This window comes from Podarcis filfolensis (genome assembly GCF_964270895.1).
Source record: "Podarcis filfolensis genome assembly, chromosome: 16".
NCBI lineage: Eukaryota > Metazoa > Chordata > Lepidosauria > Squamata > Lacertidae > Podarcis > Podarcis filfolensis.
In genome coordinates this window covers 33,229,557-33,249,512 of record NC_139620.1, presented here as the reverse complement: position 1 = coordinate 33,249,512, position 19,956 = coordinate 33,229,557, and the positions used below count along the sequence as shown (strand labels likewise).

The following is a 19,956-nucleotide window of genomic DNA, read 5'->3' as shown; positions in this document are numbered from 1 at the left end:
AGATTTAATGTAATTAGCACAATCTATACTTTTTATGCATCATTTCCTTCTGACCTCACGGCTTACAATTTCCTGCCCAGCAATTTCCATACGATTTCCATACAAACTTCTGCTTGTATGCCTGCATACCTGTTTGTATACCTGCATAACTGTGGGCACACACATCATTCAATAATCTTTCCTGCATTTGACTCTAGCCCATGGAAGCTGATGCCATTATAGGTGCTTTAAGTTTTCAGGGTTGCAGCTAGTAGCTTGAAGCATTATTGCTGCAATACTGTGTTTGAAGCTTAACATCTGTCTCACATGATTAAATCTCTCTATACACTTTATTTACTGGCCCAGTTTGCACATAGCAGTAAAACAAAGTTAATAGTTTCCTGCAAGCATGCCAGTCTTGGTCCCTCTGTTCCTCCCTGCTTGTACACTGAACAAGCCAGCCGCTATCCCCTAGGTTGGTGTTACTGGGGTGGAGGGGGGACTCGACTCAAGACCCTGTGCTTTTTTCCTCCCCCAGCCCCACCCCAGGACCCTCATTTACATCACCATTCCCCTGCAAGTAATAATAATAATAATAATAATAATAATAATAATAATAATAATAATTTATTATTTGTACCCCGCCCATCTGGCTGGGCTTCCCCAGCCACTCTGGGCGGCTTCCAAAAAAATATTAAAATCCTCTAATACATCAAACATTAAAAGCTTCCCTAAATAGGGCTGCCTTCAGATGTCTTCTAAAAGTCTGATAGTTGTTGTTCTCTTTGACATCTGGTGGGAGGGCGTTCCACAGGGAGGGCGCCACTACCGAGAAGGCCCTCTGCCTGGTTCCCTGTAACTTGGCTCCTCGCAGTGAGGGAACCGCCAGAAGGCCCTCAGCGCTGGATCTCAGTGTCCGGGCAGAACGATGGGGGTGGAGACGCTTCTTTAGGTATACTGGGCCGAGGCCGTTTAGGGCTTTAAAGGTCAGCACCAACACTTTGAATTGTGCTTGGAAACGTACTGGGAGCCAATGTAAAAAGTGATGCAAAACTGCGTGGAGGAGGGAGCCTCAACCTGAGGACACTATTTTGGTGGCACCCCTCTCACGCAGTATGCCATTTCAAGCCTAAGATTTGCTGACACAGGTGAATGCCATTCTGAGGCGGGGAAGCCCGTGCTCTTGGCTTTGATCCAAAAGGGCGCGGTATTTTAATCAGATGGTGTGAAATAGCTTGTGCTCGCCTTCTCCCTTTGAATAAGCTGGCTTGCCTACCAATAACGCTTTGGGCGGCATGCTTTTGTTTTTAAACAAGGTGACTAGGAAACAACACTGTTCGGCAGAGACTGGAAATGTCAGATGAGCTGGGTGTGGAACGGAGACAGCCTGTTTGTCAGCTCTTTTTGAGGGCTTCCACGTGACCCCTGGGTTTGCTGTGGGCTCTCCCTGTTTCTTGGCTGCGTAATGCGCCTAGAAGCTGTATGAAGGAAGGGGTGGGGTAGGAGGGTGGGGAGCAGCAGATAAACAAAGCTATTTACGTCCTCTGCAGTGAGAATAATTAAATTAGGATTGCAAGTAGGAGCTGAATACATATCACACAACCCAGAATGTGACATCCAAGATCTATTTCAGAAGTGCGTGGACAGGAATAAATTTCCTTGCACTTTAAGTCACTGGCCCAGTAAATCAGTTCTGACCACTTTGCTCCTTCCTGCTTAGTACATGACTTAGCCTGATATCCAAACTGTTTAGAGCCAGTAAGTTGTGAGCAGTCAATTAAGAACAAACCATAGTTTGTTGGGAGCCAAACCAAACCATGATCCTAGGTTCAAGTTGATTTGGATTCGTTTCTTGTGTGTGCTAGTAAAGAGGAGCAAAGTGGACAGCGAACTCAATATCAGCCGTTACCTGTGTGCTAGTGTTAATTTCCTTTATTAAATAAGAACTCCCAAAATGAATTACAATATAATAAAACCGTTACATATATGAATCAGTTAAAACATTTGCACATATAAAAACCAACACTGAACCATTTATGCAATGCCCTATCGCAAAGCATCAGGATAGTGTATAGCAGGGGTCAGCAAACTTTTTCAGCAGGGGCCCAGTCCACTGTCCCTCAGACCTTGTGGGGGGCCGGACTGTATTTTGAAAAAAGATATGAACGAATTCCTATGCCCCACAAATAACCCAGAGATGCATTTTAAATAAAAGGACACATTCTACTCATGTAAAAACCGCTGATTCCCAGACCGTCCGCAGGCCAGATTTAGAAGGCGATTGGGCCGGATCTGGCCCCCGGGCCTTAGTTTCCCTACCCATGGTGTACTGTATAGCAACATTTTTTTAAAAAAATGCAGTACAGAACTATCTTTAAAAGGACTGGCCTCTCAAGAAAATTTTAAATAACTACATAGGCCCGATGTCTGGTTTAGAAAGATGTCTGGAAGTCAAAAGCGATGAAGCTTGCCAAATCTTTGCTATAGAGGAGGTGCAGCACCTCTTAGGGCTGAGAACATTAACTGCATGATGTCTGGTTTACTTATTTCATAAAATTTATATATGAACAAGCTTCAAAGCAGTTTACGAAAAGAATAAAACAATAAAATTATTTGTAACAACTGTTTAAAACGTTCAAAAAAACTAAAAATGGCAATGAAGACACATCAGGATTCTAGATATCTGGGTATCTAAACAAAAAGCGTTTTTAGCAGGCGCTGAAAATGGTACAGTGGAGGTGCATTCCCGATAGCTATAGGCGAGGCAGACTTCCATAACACAGGGAACAACCGGTATTCTGGTCTCAAGTTGCGCAAGGCTTTCTACACCAACACAGTTTAAAACAGCAGTAGCGCACACAGAGTCCGTTCAAATCCTATGCATGTTCCAACTGGGGAAAGGACCTAGATTTTGGCAGGTGCAAAAAAAATGTTTACCGTCGTGTACAAACAGAGAGCACTTCATACTAGGGCTCAGGTTTAGGCATTGGTTTCACTGCATGGATAAAAAGTCCAAGTCTTCCTGTTTGGAATCCCAAAGGCTCCTATTCATCCACATTGGAAACTGTTAGTGAGACAGGATGCACAACATGTCTTGTGTTCTCTTGGGAAGGAAAAACTGCATTTGTGCCTTGCCATTGTGGCTAGTTTTTGCAGAGAAGATAACAATCCGCGAACCTACCGTCTTACACCAGTGCAGACTATTCATCCCTCTAGCCAGCCTTCCAAATGTTGGTGGATTCCCCATCAGCCCCAGCCAGCCAGCATGGGTGATGGTCAGGGATGATGGGAGTTGTAGTCCAACAACCCAGGGTGCACCCCACATGTTCCTCACCCCTGTCTTGCACCAGCCCTATAAGGCAGGCCAGGTATCCCTAAACTATTTATTGGTGGCTTGCATACAGCTACCAAAGAACTTGAGCAGGGGTAGAAATTTGAACTGAAGGCTTTCCTGGTTTTGCATCTCATGATCTTAATATATTTATGGTCTTGGAGAGGACAGGAGACAGTGAGATTATTACCGGCTTTCAACTATTTTCACTGAAAGGAACATCCTCATTCAGAGGCGGTGTGCTTCTGCTATACATAATGCTGGGATTCAAGATGGGTGACACCTGGCTTGAGAGCAGTACATGTGAAAAGGATCTAGGAGTCTTGGTTGACCACAAACTTGACATGAGCCAACAGTGTGACGCGGCAGCTAAAAAAGCCAATGCAATTCTGGGCTGCATCAATAGGAGTATAGCATCTAGATCAAGGGAAGTAATAGTGCCACTGTATTCTGCTCTGGTCAGACCTCACCTGGAGTACTGTGTCCAGTTCTGGGCACCACAGTTCAGGAAGGACACTGACAAACTGGAACGTGTCCAGAGGAGGGCAACCAAAATGGTCAAAGGCCTGGAAACGATGCCTTATGAGGAACGGCTAAGGGAGCTGGGCATGTTTAGCCTGGAGAAGAGGAGGTTAAGGGGTGATATGATAGCCATGTTCAAATATATAAAAGGATGTCACATAGAGGAGGGAGAAAGGTTGTTTTCTGCTGCTCCAGAGAAGCGGACACGGAGCAATGGATCCAAACTACAAGAAAGAAGATTCCACCTAAACATTAGGAAGAACTTCCTGACAGTAAGAGCTGTTCGACAGTGGAATTTGCTGCCAAGGAGTGTGGTGGAGTCTCCTTCTTTGGAGGTCTTTAAGCAGAGGCTTGACAACCATATGTCAGGAGTGCTCTGATGGTGTTTCCTGCTTGGCAGGGAGTTGGACTCGATGGCCCTTGTGGTCTCTTCCAACTCTATGATTCTATGATTCCATGCCCTCTTTGTGAAAGCAAGTAATGTATCATCAACAAAAGGACCAGGCAGCTAGCAATGCAAAAGACCTTTCTTGTCTGCCACTCACAGTAAACCAGGGACTGGTGGCCTTTCATACATGGTTGGACTTCTACAAGCCCTAGCCAGTGTGGTCAAGGATGATGGGAGCTGGGCTCTAGCAGCCTATGGAGGTTACTAGTTTTCCAGTCCTGCAGTATTTGAGCCAGGTGGAGAAATAGCCTGAGTTGTGAAAAATGCAGCTTCTGTGTTCCTGCAATGTTGGGACTTTTTTTACCTGATTTGGGAGACAGGTCTTAATCCCTCTGCCTTACCACCTGGCGTGTTTTGATGCAGCTGTCCTTAAGGAGGACCACGCAGCGTTCAAATTGCCCAGCACTTCCTGTCCTGACATTCCACGTGCCTGCAGCACTGCTTCTCACGTGAACATCCCAGCCAGCCAAGCTGGAAAATTCCTGTTTGTTGACCCGCCCGGATCAGACGTTACTTGCAGCTGCTGTTGCTTTATGATTTCTAGGAAGTGCCTGTAAGAGAGGGCTGTGGATTTCGTAGAAAACCTAGATCAGTTTTCAGAAGGTGCCCCTGCACAACAGCTCCTGTTTTGCACTGGGCAAGAGAGCTCTAAGGAATGTCCTGTAGTTTTCCATACTAGCCCTTTTCTTCCTTCCTTCCTTCCTTCCTTCCTTCCTTCCTTTCTTTCTTTCTTTCTTTCTTTCTTTCTTTCTTCCCTCCCTCCCTCCCTCCCTCCCTCCCTCCCTCCCTCCCTCCCTCCCTCCCTCCCTCTCGCATGTGTGCCCCCACCTTTGGTTTTACTGTTTTTCCCAGCATTGGAATTCAGCAGAAAGTTGATAGAGAGAGCAATTTGGAAATGCTTCCCAAATATTAGCCCCTGGCACACAGTTGTTTACTTTGACATTTCTGAGTAGGCATCAATGTGGGGAGAGGGGGCAAGCCTGCAAGGGACTGAGCCGTGCTAGGCTAAGTGGAGTAGTGTTAGTTTTAAAGATCTGGGATGTTTGCCGTGAATATGCCATTACCTGACCTGACCTCTCCAAGCAAACCTGGCAGGCGGCAGGCACCAAGTTGTGTACACAGCAAATGCCAAGACGGCCTGCTTTCGCCTGTGCAAGAATTTTAAAACTGCTCTGCCAGGTTTTTCCTTCCTCTGCCCCCTCCCTTCTCTCTTCTGAATGTGTCTCTGCCTGGTATATATTACCAGGATTGGCAGGGGGGAATGATCATTTTTGCTTTTTTCAAATTGCTGGTTCAAGTGCCATGAAGTGCCATGAAAAAGAAAATGGGGGACACTTTGTGTTGAAGTTGAACATGTTGGAAAGAAGGTTAGATGAAAACCTTCTCCTTGCAAAGCTAGTTTTGTGTGTGTGCAGGGACTAGTTCTGTTGACTGCGAGGAAGCTTAAGGTCCCTGTGGTTTCCAGTAGGGAAGGGTTAGCCAACATGGTGCCTCCAGATGATGTTGGATTCCATCTCCCATCTCCCCCAGCCAGCATAGCTAATAGAGTAAAAAATGGCATTTTCCCTCAAGTTAGGTGACTGAGTAGCTTCTCTTTCATTTAGTTTCTCTATGGACAGCACTGAGCGAGATCCAGGCAACAAGGTTGTTGGATCCATCCCCACAGCAGGATAGAATATCAGGTTTTCTATGCCTTATAGATCCTTCTCCCTAAAAAAGATAGAGCCAAGTGCTTTTTCTTGAGATTATTAAGCAGTTGTAAAAGCTAATGCTTCCATTAAGCTTTTGGCTAAACTGGTTTCTCCTCACCCCATATTGTTGCCTTTGATTTTCCCGTTTTTAATTAGCATCTGTCATTTGTGTGTTGTTTTATGACCATTCATTGTATGCGTTTGATCTTGTAAAATACTTTGAATCTCTAGTAAGAGTAATATAAAAGTAGCTGGTTTTTTAAAAAATAAAAACAACAACAACCTCTGTGGTACGATATAAGATATGAGCTTTATGTGATGCTGACCTTTTCTCACTTTATTTCATTTCATTTCATTTCTTTCTTTTTTATTTTTAAGCATTCCAAGGGAGACATCAGCCCACTTGAGGCAGCTGCTGCTAGGACTCTTGCAACGGAACCACAAGGACCGCATGGACTTTGGTAAGGAATTTCGCCTTCTGAGACATTTCGTAAGCAAGTCAGACCAGAACCACACCAAAGAAAGAGATGCCCTTTAATAAAATTGACTCTGCCCTTACACTTCAGACACACCGACTTTCACACTTTGGCTGTGCCCCCAGAGGGTTGACAATAGCTCAGTGCACCCCTTTGCTTGAAGGAGGATTGTGGACCCTGTTTTAAGGTATCAGCATCTCGCATGGCAAAGTTTTGCTGATTGTTCTAGTCATTCAAGTTTGATTCCTCCCCGCCCCTCCCCCAGCACCACTGATCCTTTGCAGACATCATGCTGTCAACCCCGGTTTAATCCTAATTGGTTTGCCGTCTGTTATTCTTTCAGATTATAATTGTCAATGAAACTGGGCTTTAGATAACACCCCCAAGCAGCTGGCCAAATCAAGGCCAGGGATTAACTGATCCCAGTTTTAATTGTACATTTATAGATGAAGCATGGCCGGATTTAGCAAAACCATTGTGATTTATTTATTTTTGAGGGGGGTGGGGTGGATATGGTCATTGTACTTTAAACTAATAGGGTGACCTAATAATGCCATTTTGTTGGCCGGTGGTAAGCTTCTGTCAACTGTCTGTCTGTGGGTTTTCCCAGGTGGCTGTAGGACGCCTCAAAGCAAGACACTCTGTGGTCTTGGAGGAGTAAAGACATGCCACTCCTGAATGTTGGTGCTGTCTTGCATTTAAGCCTTCCTTTGCCAACCTTGGGTCCACAGCTGAAGCTGGACTACAGCATCCACCATCCCTGACCATGGGCCATGCTTTCTGTGGCTGATGACAACTGTAGTCCAAACACATCCAGGGACCCAAGGCTGGGGAAGGCTGAATTAAGGTCTAGCCTGGTAGCCACAGGCAAGAAGGAACTGCATGCAGGCTAGTGAGCAGGGTGGTAGAGGAGAAATACCGTGTTCAGTCCTCCCCAGATCAAGGTTGGAACCACAGTGAAGGGCAATAGGTTAAAAATCTTTTCTCAGGTCCTCTGTCCTGCACCTGATAGCTTGGCTCTTGAAGAAGATTGCCAGGACTGTTTTAAATGCTCTCAAGCTAGACTTGGCACATTACCCAAGAGCTTTTTGAGGGTTCAAAAGCAGGATACAAATCCTGCTTAAACAAGTAAGATAATGAAACATTGTTTGGTTTTTTGCATGATTGAACTCGAACTTTTTAAAACATCGATATTTACATTTTCTTCCTTTTTCTTTCTTCAGATGAATTTTTCCATCACCCTTTCTTGGATGCAAGTGCCTCTATGAAAAAATGTAAGTTTGTTTCATTATCTCAGTCTCTTTTTTGCAATACATACACGGACCTACGCTGTAGATTCCAGCTTGCACTGTGCAAGCTTAGAAGCACGTTATTGGTGGTTCTCTCTTAGGCTCATTCGGGTGTGAGAAGAGGCAGCAGAACTTCCACAGCCCGACCATTCCATTCTATAGATGACTTGGCTTGCTCTGTGCTAGAAGGCTGCTCTCTTTAGAAGCAAATTGCACCTCCCAAGTTTTCAGACCTTTATTAGTAACTTGACTAGGTGCTGACAAAATCTCAGCTTTCTAAAAACTGTGGGAGTAGCTTAGTTTTTTGGAGGGTGGGGTTTTTGTTACACTTCAAGACACTCTTTTGAGGGACAACAGTACATGTAAGTATCCTTTCAACTGTGATAGCCAGCGAGTCTGTGAGACTAAAGCATCTTTATGAATTGGCACATATCTCTTGCAGTGCTTCAGAAACTGGCAGTTTTAATCATGTAGCTGAAATATGTAAATCCAATTCCCTTTGGCATTTTTAAAAGATTTGTAATCACTGCATAGGAACAATGTTTTGGCATTGAGTTTGTCACATTAATTCTGTCTGGGTTTTTTTTACAATGATAAAGGGAGTCATGTCATCATGACTTTGTCTGGCCGCTTTAGATTTAATCTTTATAATGGTGGTTTCTGCTTTTTGTTGAGCTCATTTTTGTGCCTGAAGTAATGGGCTGTAGCATACACTGAAACAGGACAATCCATTCACTTATGAGGTCTAAGGGATGGAGAATTTTGCAGCTGTGGGTGGAAAGTGGAACAGTTTCAGAACTGAAAGTAAATAGAGGCTTTCTTACGTGTTGAGAATACATCTAAATGGCACCTGAGAAGTTTCTTCCTAGGAGAGAGATGAAAAATTAAGAATTTCCCAAAGAACACATGCTATGATTTTTGCAGTAGAATAGATGCTTTGTATGCAAAAGGTCAAGGTTGAGTTTCCCACATGTTATCACTGAAAGAATCTTAGGGCACGAATCTGGGAGACCTTGGAAAGCCACTACCACTTTGAGAAGAAGCAGTATTTAGATGCCCTCCAGTTGTCTCAGAACTATAACTGTTGGCAATCGTGGGGCTAGATGGGGCTCATGGGAGCTACCGTATTTTTCGCTCTATAAGACGCACCAGACCACAAGACGCACCTAGTTTTTGGAGGAGGAAAACAACTATATTCCAAAGCATGTGGAGGGCACCAGGTTGGGGAAGAGGGGGCTTGATGAACCAGTAATCTGACTCTGTGTATAAAGTGGCTTTGTACAGTGAATTGCAGAACTTAAATCAGGCATGGGGTATGCTATAGCATAATCCATCTGCAACAGGATTAGTTCAAGGGTGGAGCTAGACATTATCTCGGCAAATATGTGGGTTCTGACGTAATAGGAATGTGTGGGGTGAGAACCACGTGCAAGACTGGGTCAGTGGGGGCTGGGGGCAGGGTGCTTTTACTTTTCCAATTCTCACCTGACAAAGTTGCCCCTTCACTGGAGCGGGTTCACCAAATAGTGTTTTTGGAACTACGTAGTGATAGTTGTAGTGTGTGTGTGTGTGTGTGTGTGTGTGAGAGAGAGAGAGAGAGAGAGAGAGAGAGAGAGAGAGAGAGAGAGAAATTGCTGTCATGGATCAATTCTCTTATCAAGTCAGCCAGTCAGCAAACGATGGGAGACACTGGGGACTTCTACATTTTGCTTTAAACCTGTCGTAAGCCTGCCACAAGGTGTCCTAACATTGGACGCCTGTAGGGAAACCTAAGCCTTGGGTCACCATTGCTTCGAAGCAGGAGAGTTATGATTTCATTCCCTGATCATAATTTTAAATAATACAATCCCCCCTCCCTTAACTATACTTAGGTGTCACTCCCACGGGCAGAAAAATATTCTCCTGGTTTAGGGGCGCTTCCAAGCCCTCCCGGTCCTTACCTACAACCGCAGTGTCACCCTGGGGGGAAGGCCACCCTCGAAACCGGAAAGCGTTTTCCCGACTCAAGGGCACTTACAGACCTGCAGACTTCCCTGCTCCCACCACGGTGCCCCAGTGGAGAAACATTTCTACGAAATCTGAGCCCCTTGCCAACCAGGAAGGATCTTCTGCGCCCCAGGCAGCCTGGCAGCCACCGCGAACAGTACCGCCATCGGCTCCGGCGTTATGGAAGCCGAGCTGCAGCCCACGGGGATCCCCGCAGAAGCAAGAAAGGATTTTCTTGACTTGGCCTCCGTTTCCTTCACTGCCAGCCTCCTCACAACCGCTGCGTGGGGTGACCCCGCCAAAACGGCCAAGCCAAGAGAGGCAGAGAAGGGCTCCCATCTTCCGGCCACTGTCTCCCGCATCGTCTAGCCCACTGCCTTGGGACACTGGTCCCATGAGACGCCCATGCCAACAGGCGCTTGCACGCCCCAGGTCACGGCACAGCTACATCTGGGTGTGAATCGGGAAGAAAGCTCGTCAGGTCACAGCCTCCAGCCAGAAAAGAAAACTATGCTACGCAACCAAACAGAGAAGAGAAGCTCAAGTTTTTCATCTTTTTGGTGCTTGGTATACGAGAGGGCTTTTGTCCGGAGGCTTGTAATCATGTACTTCAGTCCTAATGCTTGCCTGTAGGGGCCTCAGGCCCAGTTCATAAACAGTAGTAATATGGTAGTCAGTCGAATAGCAGAAGGCAGCTGATCATGTGACTCCAGCAGTGTTCAGTTGTGTCCAAGTTATTCATGCTTAGGGTAGACATGAGTAATTTAAGGTCCATTAATTTCAGTGGGTCTACTCTAATAGTTAGTTGGATGTAACCCACGTTCCCCTATTCCATCATCATCGCACATGGACAGGCCCTCCAAAGATTTGTGGTGTTAGGTTTGAAAGGCTCCAGATCCATGTGGCAAGTGACTCTTGTGTGGTGAGTGGCTGCCATGTTGCTGCTTGTGTGTGTGCATTAATCAGGACTCGAGAGAAGAACTGAAGGTGCCTAGAGATCTCAGTGTTTAGGGGAACCATTTTGAGGAAAGAGGTGGCCTCTTCATCCTATGATTTCTTGCTACCTGTGATGTGATGGATAAATGACAGGAGCAGCTCACTTGTGCCTCTTTTAAGAGTCTTATTCATACGATTCCCTGAGCACTTGCTTTATCTGTGGCTCTTTGCCTGGTCTCCTGGTGGTGTTATTGGAAGACACCATCACTCAGTTAGTGCACAGTGCAGACAGCTCTCTAGTCAGAAGGGTGTCAGGATAGGAAAATATCTCTGTGAGACCTTGGAGAGATATTTGTCAGGATAGATGCAATGGAGCTGGGTGAAACCAATGAGCTTGGCAACAGAGAATGTATTGCGCTGGTCATGGTACCTTCCACCAAGATATGGTCAGTAGTTTCTGCCTCATACAATTCTCTCTTTCCTTGATATATATTTTTTATATTCCTACCCAATAATGAAACTGGGCATGGTGCAAGTTCTTTATCTTTTCTCAGCACCACCAAGACTTTTTGGATGCCTTCATTTTATTATCTGGAAACTTGTTTTCTATATGTTTGTTCCAGTTGTATTTATTTATAGCCTATTTATATGCTTTGTTCCTATTTTTTCTATTTATATATATCTGTAAAGTGAGACATCTGTATTTCTGAATTATGAAAAATAAATATTTTTCTAAAAACGAAACTGTATAACTTGGGTAGAATTGTTTGCATTTTGCCATAAAAGTTGTGTAGTGGATCTCTCCCCCCACCCCAGTTAATGATAACTAATGATATTGCATGGCAAGAATAACCTGTGTGGGGTCATATTGGTGGTACCAGCAGTGGTAAGACTAGAGCTGCAGCTCAATTAAAGACATGCCAGTTGCTAAATCATGAAAGTTTTAATTCAGTTTTATCTGTTAATCTATTGGGCGAAAACAGTTTCTAAAGCACTTGGCATGTTTCCTTCGTGTTCAGATGTATTGTCGCAGGCATCATCCTACAGCAATGGTCGGGGATGCTACAGCCCTTTTTATGATGCTGGACTACAACTCCCACCATCCTTGATCATTGACTATGCTAGCTGAGGCTGATGGGAGTTGGAGTCCCACAACCTATGGAGGAACTCAGGTTCCCCGCCACTGTTGCTAGAAGTATTCCCTACCATGTGTAAATAATGCCTCTTCCGTGAGGATGCCTTCTGTAAGTAGGGAGACTGCCTCTTTTAAGATAGTTCTTTCCACTTGCAGTTGTTTTTAAATGAACTCCTTTATATTAAAAAAAAAAACTGAACTGCTGGTATAATATTTAGCACCGTGTTAGTAGATTTAAAAGTTCTTAAATGAATTGCTATGTTTGAAGTGTTGTGGCCCTCCCAGTGTTTCACATGCAACTTTTCTCAGTTTTCTAGTTCCCTCTTTCTGCACACGGTCAGTGGAGCATGAGACTCTTAATCTCAGGGTTGTGCGTTGGAGCCTTTGCATAGCAGGGGGTTGGACAAGAAGACCCTCGTGGTCCCTTCCAACTCTACAATAATGTGATTCTACCTACCAGATAGGCTTCCATATCAAATCAGTAGAAAGTGCATTGGAACTGATTGGAACCCCTCTAAAATACCTGTGTGTGTGTGTGTCCCCCACAAATCCCACCCCACTATCACTTTATAAATTCACCAATGTACTTGTTGCTTAATGCAGAGCCCTTCACTAGGCCAGAACCACCGCAGCTCAACAGTTCAGCTGTGGTGTTGTTCATCTAAGGAAGATTTCTCCCCCAAGTGAGCTGTGTTGCATTTTTAGAACAGACTGTGGTGGAGAGAGCTGGGACCTAATCTTTCTCAATTAAGCAAGGACTTGGAGACTCAGCAGGCCTCCTTTTGCGAGGAGAGGAATTATATAGGTAATCTGAAGATTTGTGGGTGGAGACACCTAATTCAAGTTTAATATCACCGTCTCTCCAGGCTCAAGGTGAAATAATCAGGTTGGTGGAGCTAGTTTCTTTTAAAGGATGCCAGATCTTCACCTAGAGACCTTTTAAAGTGCTTTAAGGAATCAAGGCAGGAGACACCAGCTATCCCCTCTGTCTCATTGCTCCACCGATCCCTTTGCCCCTCTCTCCCCACACCTGCTTGGGGGCAAAAATAATAATCTTGTTCATCTCCTGTTCCAGCCTCTCTCCACATGCTACTTCCTTTGATTCACCAGACTCATTCCTGTTCTGCCCAGACTCTCACTTTTGCTGAGTCCTACTTTTTACCTCTTGCTTGGCACTGAACGCCCTGGACTACTTTCCTTAGCCTGGCAGAGGATTTTACTTTGCCATCATCTGCAGTGGTGCAGAGTCATATGCAACATGAATCCTCCAGTCCTAGGGAACCCTGGCAGAGGTCGAGTGTGTGTGAGATCCTGCAGTTGTGCTTGTGAATGGCCTCTGCCCAGAGGAATATGTAACCCTGCACACTTATACAAAAGCAGTTCCCTGGATGGTGCCCCATCTATATCCATATATACCTGCAGTGTAAATAGTTTGGCAGTCGTAATGAGCCATTCGTGAATGCTGTGTGGATTTGTGAGTCCTGGCTGAGATACCAGCAAGTCTATGCTGAATTCCCCTTAAGATTTGGGTGGGAATAGCAAGATGATTTTTGTATAGACGTGGTTCGTCATGCACTGTCTGTGCTGCAGTTTGTGTAGCGGAGTGCTGGGCCTCCATTGCTTCATCATGCACACGCGATGAGGCAAGCGCTCCGTATGCAATCATGCAAGTATGAAATCTTCAAACACTTGGTTCCCCACCACCACACATGAGTGTCACTGAAAGCAGAAGTTCTTGCCACCACATAGGAAGGAACTTACTCTATTAACTATTTTGGCCATCTAGTCTTAAGACTGTCTGTTTGCTCCAGCAGTGACTTTGTAGAACCTCCAGAGGAGGCTGTTCTCATCACCTAGTACCTCATACTGTTTTAACTAGCGATTTCGGGGACTGGAGCTCAGGTGTTCGGCATGCAAAGCATGAGCTCTACCTCTAAGCTCTGCCCCCCTCCCCTGTTCTCTTCTTTTAATTAAAAAAATAATAATTTTCCATTTCAAATTTTCACATTCAAGCCAAAAGATAGTCATTGACTTCCCTTCCCCGTCCCCCTTCCATGGTTCATTTTAGTTACCCATTGCTACTGCATATCCTGATTAATCCCTCTTTCCATTTCTGAGCATATTATCATCCAGGCTTGCATAGACAAAAATCCTGCTTTGTTTTCTCCTTCCCTTGCAGTGTACAAATAATTCCCTCCCTCTTTTTATTATTGGGTTATCCCATTGGTTTCCTCACACCAATCCAACCAGTGCCTTAGCTCAGAATGGTGCTTGTCTGCCAAAATATGCTAAGCGCAGGCAGCCAAAACATAGTTTCACAGGGCAAGTGAACACCTGGCTGTTAAAACATCAGCAATATGATGTCATTTTATGGTAGTCCCCAGGGATGTTTTCATCAATTAAATATGTTTTGATTTTACTGAGAACATTTTTCTTCTGTGTGCAACCACCATCATCTTAGCCTTCTAGTTATCAGCTGGAGAAAAGTACATCATCTCATTCTTTTGGAGTAATAGAAGCTATAGCCGGACGGTAATTTTCCTGTTGCTGTTGTACAGAGAGAGAAAAAACAGCTACAGCTGGGGTGTGTTAATTAATTACAGCTTCACACCCTTCAAAATTAATTATAGCCTTCCACCCTTCAAAACAAATAGCAATGTTTTAAAACGTTTTTCACACATGATGTGAAAATTCAGAATCAATCAATTTCACTGTGCTCCAGGGCTCAGTTTTCTTTATATTTTCTCTCGCGCTTTATTTATTTAGTTGAAAGTATTCCAGTTCTGTTTTTCTGCATCAATGTGAGGTACTCAAGGCAGCTCAGAAATGATTTTAAAAACAAACAAACCATCATTGAATGCCTACAAAACACAACCCAACACAAAACACAGAAAGAGACCGGCAGATAATAAATTCTTCAAATTGTGTGAAGAACCAGACACAGTGCTTGAGATACCTCTGAAATGTCTGATAATGGTAGGAAGCCTTCCCATAACAATATCTGTCTATCTTTTCCCCACCCTCTCTTTTGCTTGGAATGTCATTGGAGGAAGCCATACCAATAGGTCTAGGGCAGGGATGGAGAACTTCACCACAGTTCTCCATGCGCTGGTAACTTCATGGGTGGATACCTGCAATGCTCTCCATGTGGAGCTACCTTGGGGCTGACCCAGAGGGAGCAGGTGGGGCAGGACACCATAGCCAGGCTGCTTGTGAAAGCAAGCTGCCACCAGGATGCAGCACCTCAAAGGCTGCAGGATTTGGACTGTTTGCCCGTCCTCTACTGGGCCAAGTTCAAACATTTTGGTTCTAAGACTCTAAACAGCTCAGGATCAGATTTCTTAAGAGACCAGCTTATCCACCACTGCAGCTTATGGAAGAGCTTCTCCTGCAACTTCCAAAGAAATTGGAAGCTCGCTCTGCGGTAACTTGGAGAAGTGCTTTTAGTGTTGCTTCCCTTGTTCTGTGGAACAGCGTTCCTGCTGAGATACAACAGATGCCCATTATCTGCCCTTTCTGGAACCTACCAAAGGCATTTTTTGTTCCAACAGCTTTCCCAACAGTATGACTAGGTTTCTGCCATGGGTATCTATTTGGTGTTGTTCAGAAATTTATCTGCTGCTGTTTATTTATTTATTGGTGGCGTTTAACTGTTTTCAGCTGGTTCTGCTGCATTCGATACATTTCCTTGAGGCATGTGTGTAAGGTGATCGATAAATTAGAATAAGTTGTGACCCTCTAGATATTGCTGGACTCCAGCTCCCAGTGGTTGGGAGCAATGGGGGTTTGAGTCCCAACAAGATCTGGAGGACTCCAGATTATCTGGGTAAGGAATTCCAAAGGGCATTTAGGGAAGGCTCTGTCAAGTGTACTTGACCACTGTCTACATTATTTCGGACCCTGCGCTTTGGCTCTGAGGACTTTCGGAGCGGCTTCCAATTAAAAACCGCCAACCACATCCTAAAAAATACTTAAAGCGACAACACCGCAAGAGTCTGCACATGAGGATGGAAAAAGGATTCCTGGTTTTTTAAGAAATATAGTAGACCTGAGTCATGCCACTAATGCAGTGCTGCAACAAAAAACGTTGTTTGCATTCTAGAAGGCAGACAGCAGGTTGGGCCTATCTTGTGCCCTCCAAACGTTGTTGGCCTGCACTCCCCCCCCCCCGACCATTGGCCATGCTAGCTGGGGCTGTTGGGAGCTGGGAGTCCGCCGTCTGCATTGACTACCCCTGACAGAGACCAAAGGCATTTAGAAGCTAGAAAATGGTGCCTCAGACTTCAGAATCTCAGACGGGGGGCAAGCGAAAGAGCACCTGCCACATTCAGTTGCGCTGAATGCCAACTTGTTTCTCCCTCCCCCCTCCTTGCCTCAGTTCAGTGACGTCGCCTGGCACCTGAGGTAAATCCGTTAGCGTGAGGAAGCCAAGAAAGCTGTTCTAATCCCGCTGTTGACAACCTAGAAAGCATGACCTTTCTTTCTTCTCTCCCCTCCCCCTGCCCTCTTTCTTCAGCTGCTTCTGTGCCAATGCCTTCTTATCCGAGCTCTGGGTCTGGGAGTTCGTCCAGCAGCTCTTCCACGTCCCATCTCGCATCTCCTCCCGTAAGTACAATGCACGCCTCTTGAGCGCTGTTGGTTTTCCTCCTCCCTCTTGTTTGCCACTGGGTCATTCTGGTGGCTGCTGACAACGTCCCCCTCTGGGTGCCCACCACGCCACCAGTCAACCGTGCAGGGTGGCATTTTCAAGGGAGAGAACCATCTTAAGCTGTGTGTGGCAGATCCCAAGTCAGCCCACGTCAGAAGCACTCAGATCGAAGGCTCGTCTAGTCTAGCATCCTGCTTCCTCACAATGACCAGCCCAGATGCCTCTCAAAAGCCCACAAACAGGGCATGAGCACAGCAGCTCTCTGCCCACTTGGCACCCCCAGCAGTCTGTATTCAGATGCAGGCTGCCTCTGGATCCTGGAGGCAGCATATGGGTAGCCTTATCCTCTATGAATGTGTCTAATCCCCTTTTAAAGCCACCTTAGTTTGTGGACTTTATCACATCTTATGGAAGTAGATTCCACAATATAACTGTGCGCTGGGGGGGGGAGGAAGAGCCCCTCCTCTCTATCTCTTTGGTCTGCCCTGAATCTTGCTCTATTCGGTTTCATTGGGTGATCCTGGGTTCTGGAGAGAGGAAAAACTAGTTCGCTTAATACATTTTCTCTGTATTGTGCATCAGTTTCTAAACCTCTATCATGTCCTCCCTTGCTCACTTCAAAAACAAACCCAAAAACTCCTCCTAAGGGAGTTATTGCACCTCTTCTGTAGCTTTTCCAGCTCTGCAGTATCCTTTGCTTGAGATACAGTGAGCAGAACCATGTGCACTATATTCTAACTGCGGTTGCACCATCGGTTTCATGGCACCCTCCGCCCGAAGGGGCTTAGTGTGTAGGGAATAAAGGAACAATGAGCGACCCCAACTCAAAATATGGCTCTCATTTCCACCTGCAAATTTGAAGATTTGTTCCTTCAACCTTCTAAATATCGTAAGAAAGCAGAGACTAAAAGCAAATTTGGTGCCAATTTTTGTACTGTCACAACATCGCTAGCCCCATAAACAGGACTTCTGTAAGGTAATAATGGGATAACAACCACCACATACTGGGGGACTTTCTGTGTCAAAGAACCATCCCAATTCCCTGCCGACTGCACCACTCAATGGTTCTGGGGCCACTGAAATGGCATAGTTTTGTCTTGGGGCCTTTGGAGAACTGCCTTGAAAGAAGCAGCTGTTCCATAGACACCATGTGCTGGCAGAAACTCCTTTTCTGGGAGTGCTTTTTGGTGCGGAAGAGCCTGCAGAAGGAGTTTCTTCCGAGGTTTGCGTTTTCACTCCTGTTTCTCCTTCCCCTTCCCTTGAACAGTCCCTTGGAGAGATGGCACATCTCCCTGAGAAGGTTTTAGCCTCTCCTACCCAGCCCGGCTTCCTTCATGGGTCGAAGGAGTCGGCTGGCGGCAGCAGCAAGAACTCCTCCTGTGACACCGACGACTTCGTCATGGTGCCAGCCCAGTTTGCAAGTAAGCAGTCTGGTTTCTTTTTGAAGCAGAGGCGTGGCTGATGGTGTGGCGGAAGAGGTTGTGGGCATTCCTCAAAGGCAGGAGACAGCAACCATAATCTCACGAGCCCTGCTGGTTGCCAGTTTGCGTCTTGGCCGAAATCAATGTGCTCACCCTAGTGTTTAAAGCCCTAAGAGACTTGGGCCCCAAATATCTGGAAACCGCTCTCTGCTGTTGAGATCAGCAATGGCAGCCTTTTGAGTAGTTCCACCGCTATCAGAAGCTCAGGGTGGCAGCAGCCCAGGAGAGGGCATTCTCTGTGGCAGCCACAAAGTTGGGGCATTCCTGCCCTACAGAGGGGCATCTGTGCAGTTTTTCTCATATGAGCCTTTACCTCGGTGTATGTTTTTAGGACCCGTCCTATTCTCGCGGTTGCGATTTGTTCTTAAGCTGTTTTTAATGTTGCATTTCAAATTGCTGTGACTTGCACTGGGACCTTGGGAGGTGAAGAGCGAGTAATATATCGTTATATTTAGGTATTTCTCTTCCGTGCTACAGCAGCGCATAAGAGACAGGAAGGAGCAGGGATGAGTGCAAGAGCTCTGCCCCTCTCCATGGGTCCTTCCTTCCATTGTTGTGCAGGGAGGGTAACCCGAGCAGAGCAGGCAGCCTGGGGCAGGCAGCTGCCCTCTAACTGCAGAGAGTAAAGGGGCCAAACTAGCATGGTTAGCCCCACTCTCCCCCTTTGCAAACAGATTTATTTGGGCAGATTAATGTCCAGATAGCGTTGCATGCTTTGAACAGGAGAAGGGGAACAGCTTCCCTGTTCACAAAGCTGCTGAGATTTGAAATCGTTTGTTCTTCAGCTTGGGGTTTTCTGTAGCGAGAAGCGTTGGTGGGGAGATAGCTGAGCAGGCAGGCTTGTTGGGAACCAGTGTTTTAGGTCCGTGTTTGGGAGCTCCTGCCATCCAATTACATGTCCAGGAACTGGAAAAAGGCACACTGCCAGGACCCACTATTCGTAGGCAGGTGCTGGGGACCCAGCTAGTAGGGAGCACACTTCATGCTTGTCCAGCCCCCCACCCTGGTCCTTTTCCTTGTGGTGGGCCTCTCATTGCCCCAGAGTGATGCCATATTGGGGGTGTTTGGGGGAATGAAAATGGTGCCCCCCATGCCCACACTGATGATTCCCTGTCCCTCCTTGAAGTGCCACAGTTCTCCTCCATTCAATAAGTTCCCAAGAGGGACCAGAGATGCAGGAGGCCTTCCAGAGAACACTTTGCCCAGGGTCCCCTGAAACCAGTGTTCCCGGGGAAAGAGGCACTGCAAGTTGGTGCCCGTTTTTGATGTTTGAACCCTCAGTAATACTTATCCGCTGGGATGAGCCACAGGCACCAGGCAAGATTGTGGTGTACATATGTGTGTGTTTCAACCTTGATACATTTTCAAAGGGATGTGACACAAGCACACCATGATGCCACAGAGTGCTGGAAAATCTCCTGTCTTCTGCAAACAGAAATGAAATCGCACATGCATTTTTTTAAAAACAACAACAACGTGGATTTGCAAAACTGAAATTGTTTCTTTGAAAAATACCCTACAGGCTCCCAATAGGAAGCTCATTCTCTGAACGCCAATCTTTTATCTAGCCAAAATGAGACCCTCCACAAACAAAAGCAGGGAGGTGGCAGCAGACTTGGGGAAGTTCAAAATGTCATTGAGGGATTGTACAGCCCACCAAGGGCTGAATATGCTCAAAGGCATAAGGAATGGAATCAGCTGTAGCATGGGGCTTGTTTGGTGCCTTGAACAGGAGCGCTCTGCCCCTGCTGCAGGTCCAACTTTTTAGATATTACAAGCCTTGGGCCAGTGACACCTTTTGTGTTGTTTGAGCAATCACGCCTCTCTGCATATGAGCAAAGTGTCTTCACTCCCATCCTGTCATACAAATTTGTACAGAAGGTCACACAAGACCTGGTTTTTGCATGCCTAAGGTCTAGCCAGCTTCCCACTGGGTGAATAATGGGGTCGCCGTAGGCATGAATGTCCGTACTGAACCTCTACGTGCAGCCTCCAGGTGTTGCCAAACTACAGGTCCCTTCTTATCCCACCATT

General features: G+C 45.9%; 1 protein-coding gene across 1 annotated transcript in view; it reads left to right on the top strand.

The window, feature by feature from the left end:
* The window catches only part of ULK1 (unc-51 like autophagy activating kinase 1), a 113,821-nt gene that overhangs the window by 62,166 nt on the left and 31,699 nt on the right, over positions 1 to 19,956 (top strand). The window contains exons 10-13 of the mRNA XM_083589860.1: positions 6,350 to 6,432; positions 7,671 to 7,721; positions 16,310 to 16,398; positions 17,709 to 17,862. Coding sequence (XP_083445986.1) covers positions 6,350 to 6,432; positions 7,671 to 7,721; positions 16,310 to 16,398; positions 17,709 to 17,862 — 377 coding nt within the window. The remainder of the gene's footprint in view (positions 1 to 6,349; positions 6,433 to 7,670; positions 7,722 to 16,309; positions 16,399 to 17,708; positions 17,863 to 19,956) is intronic.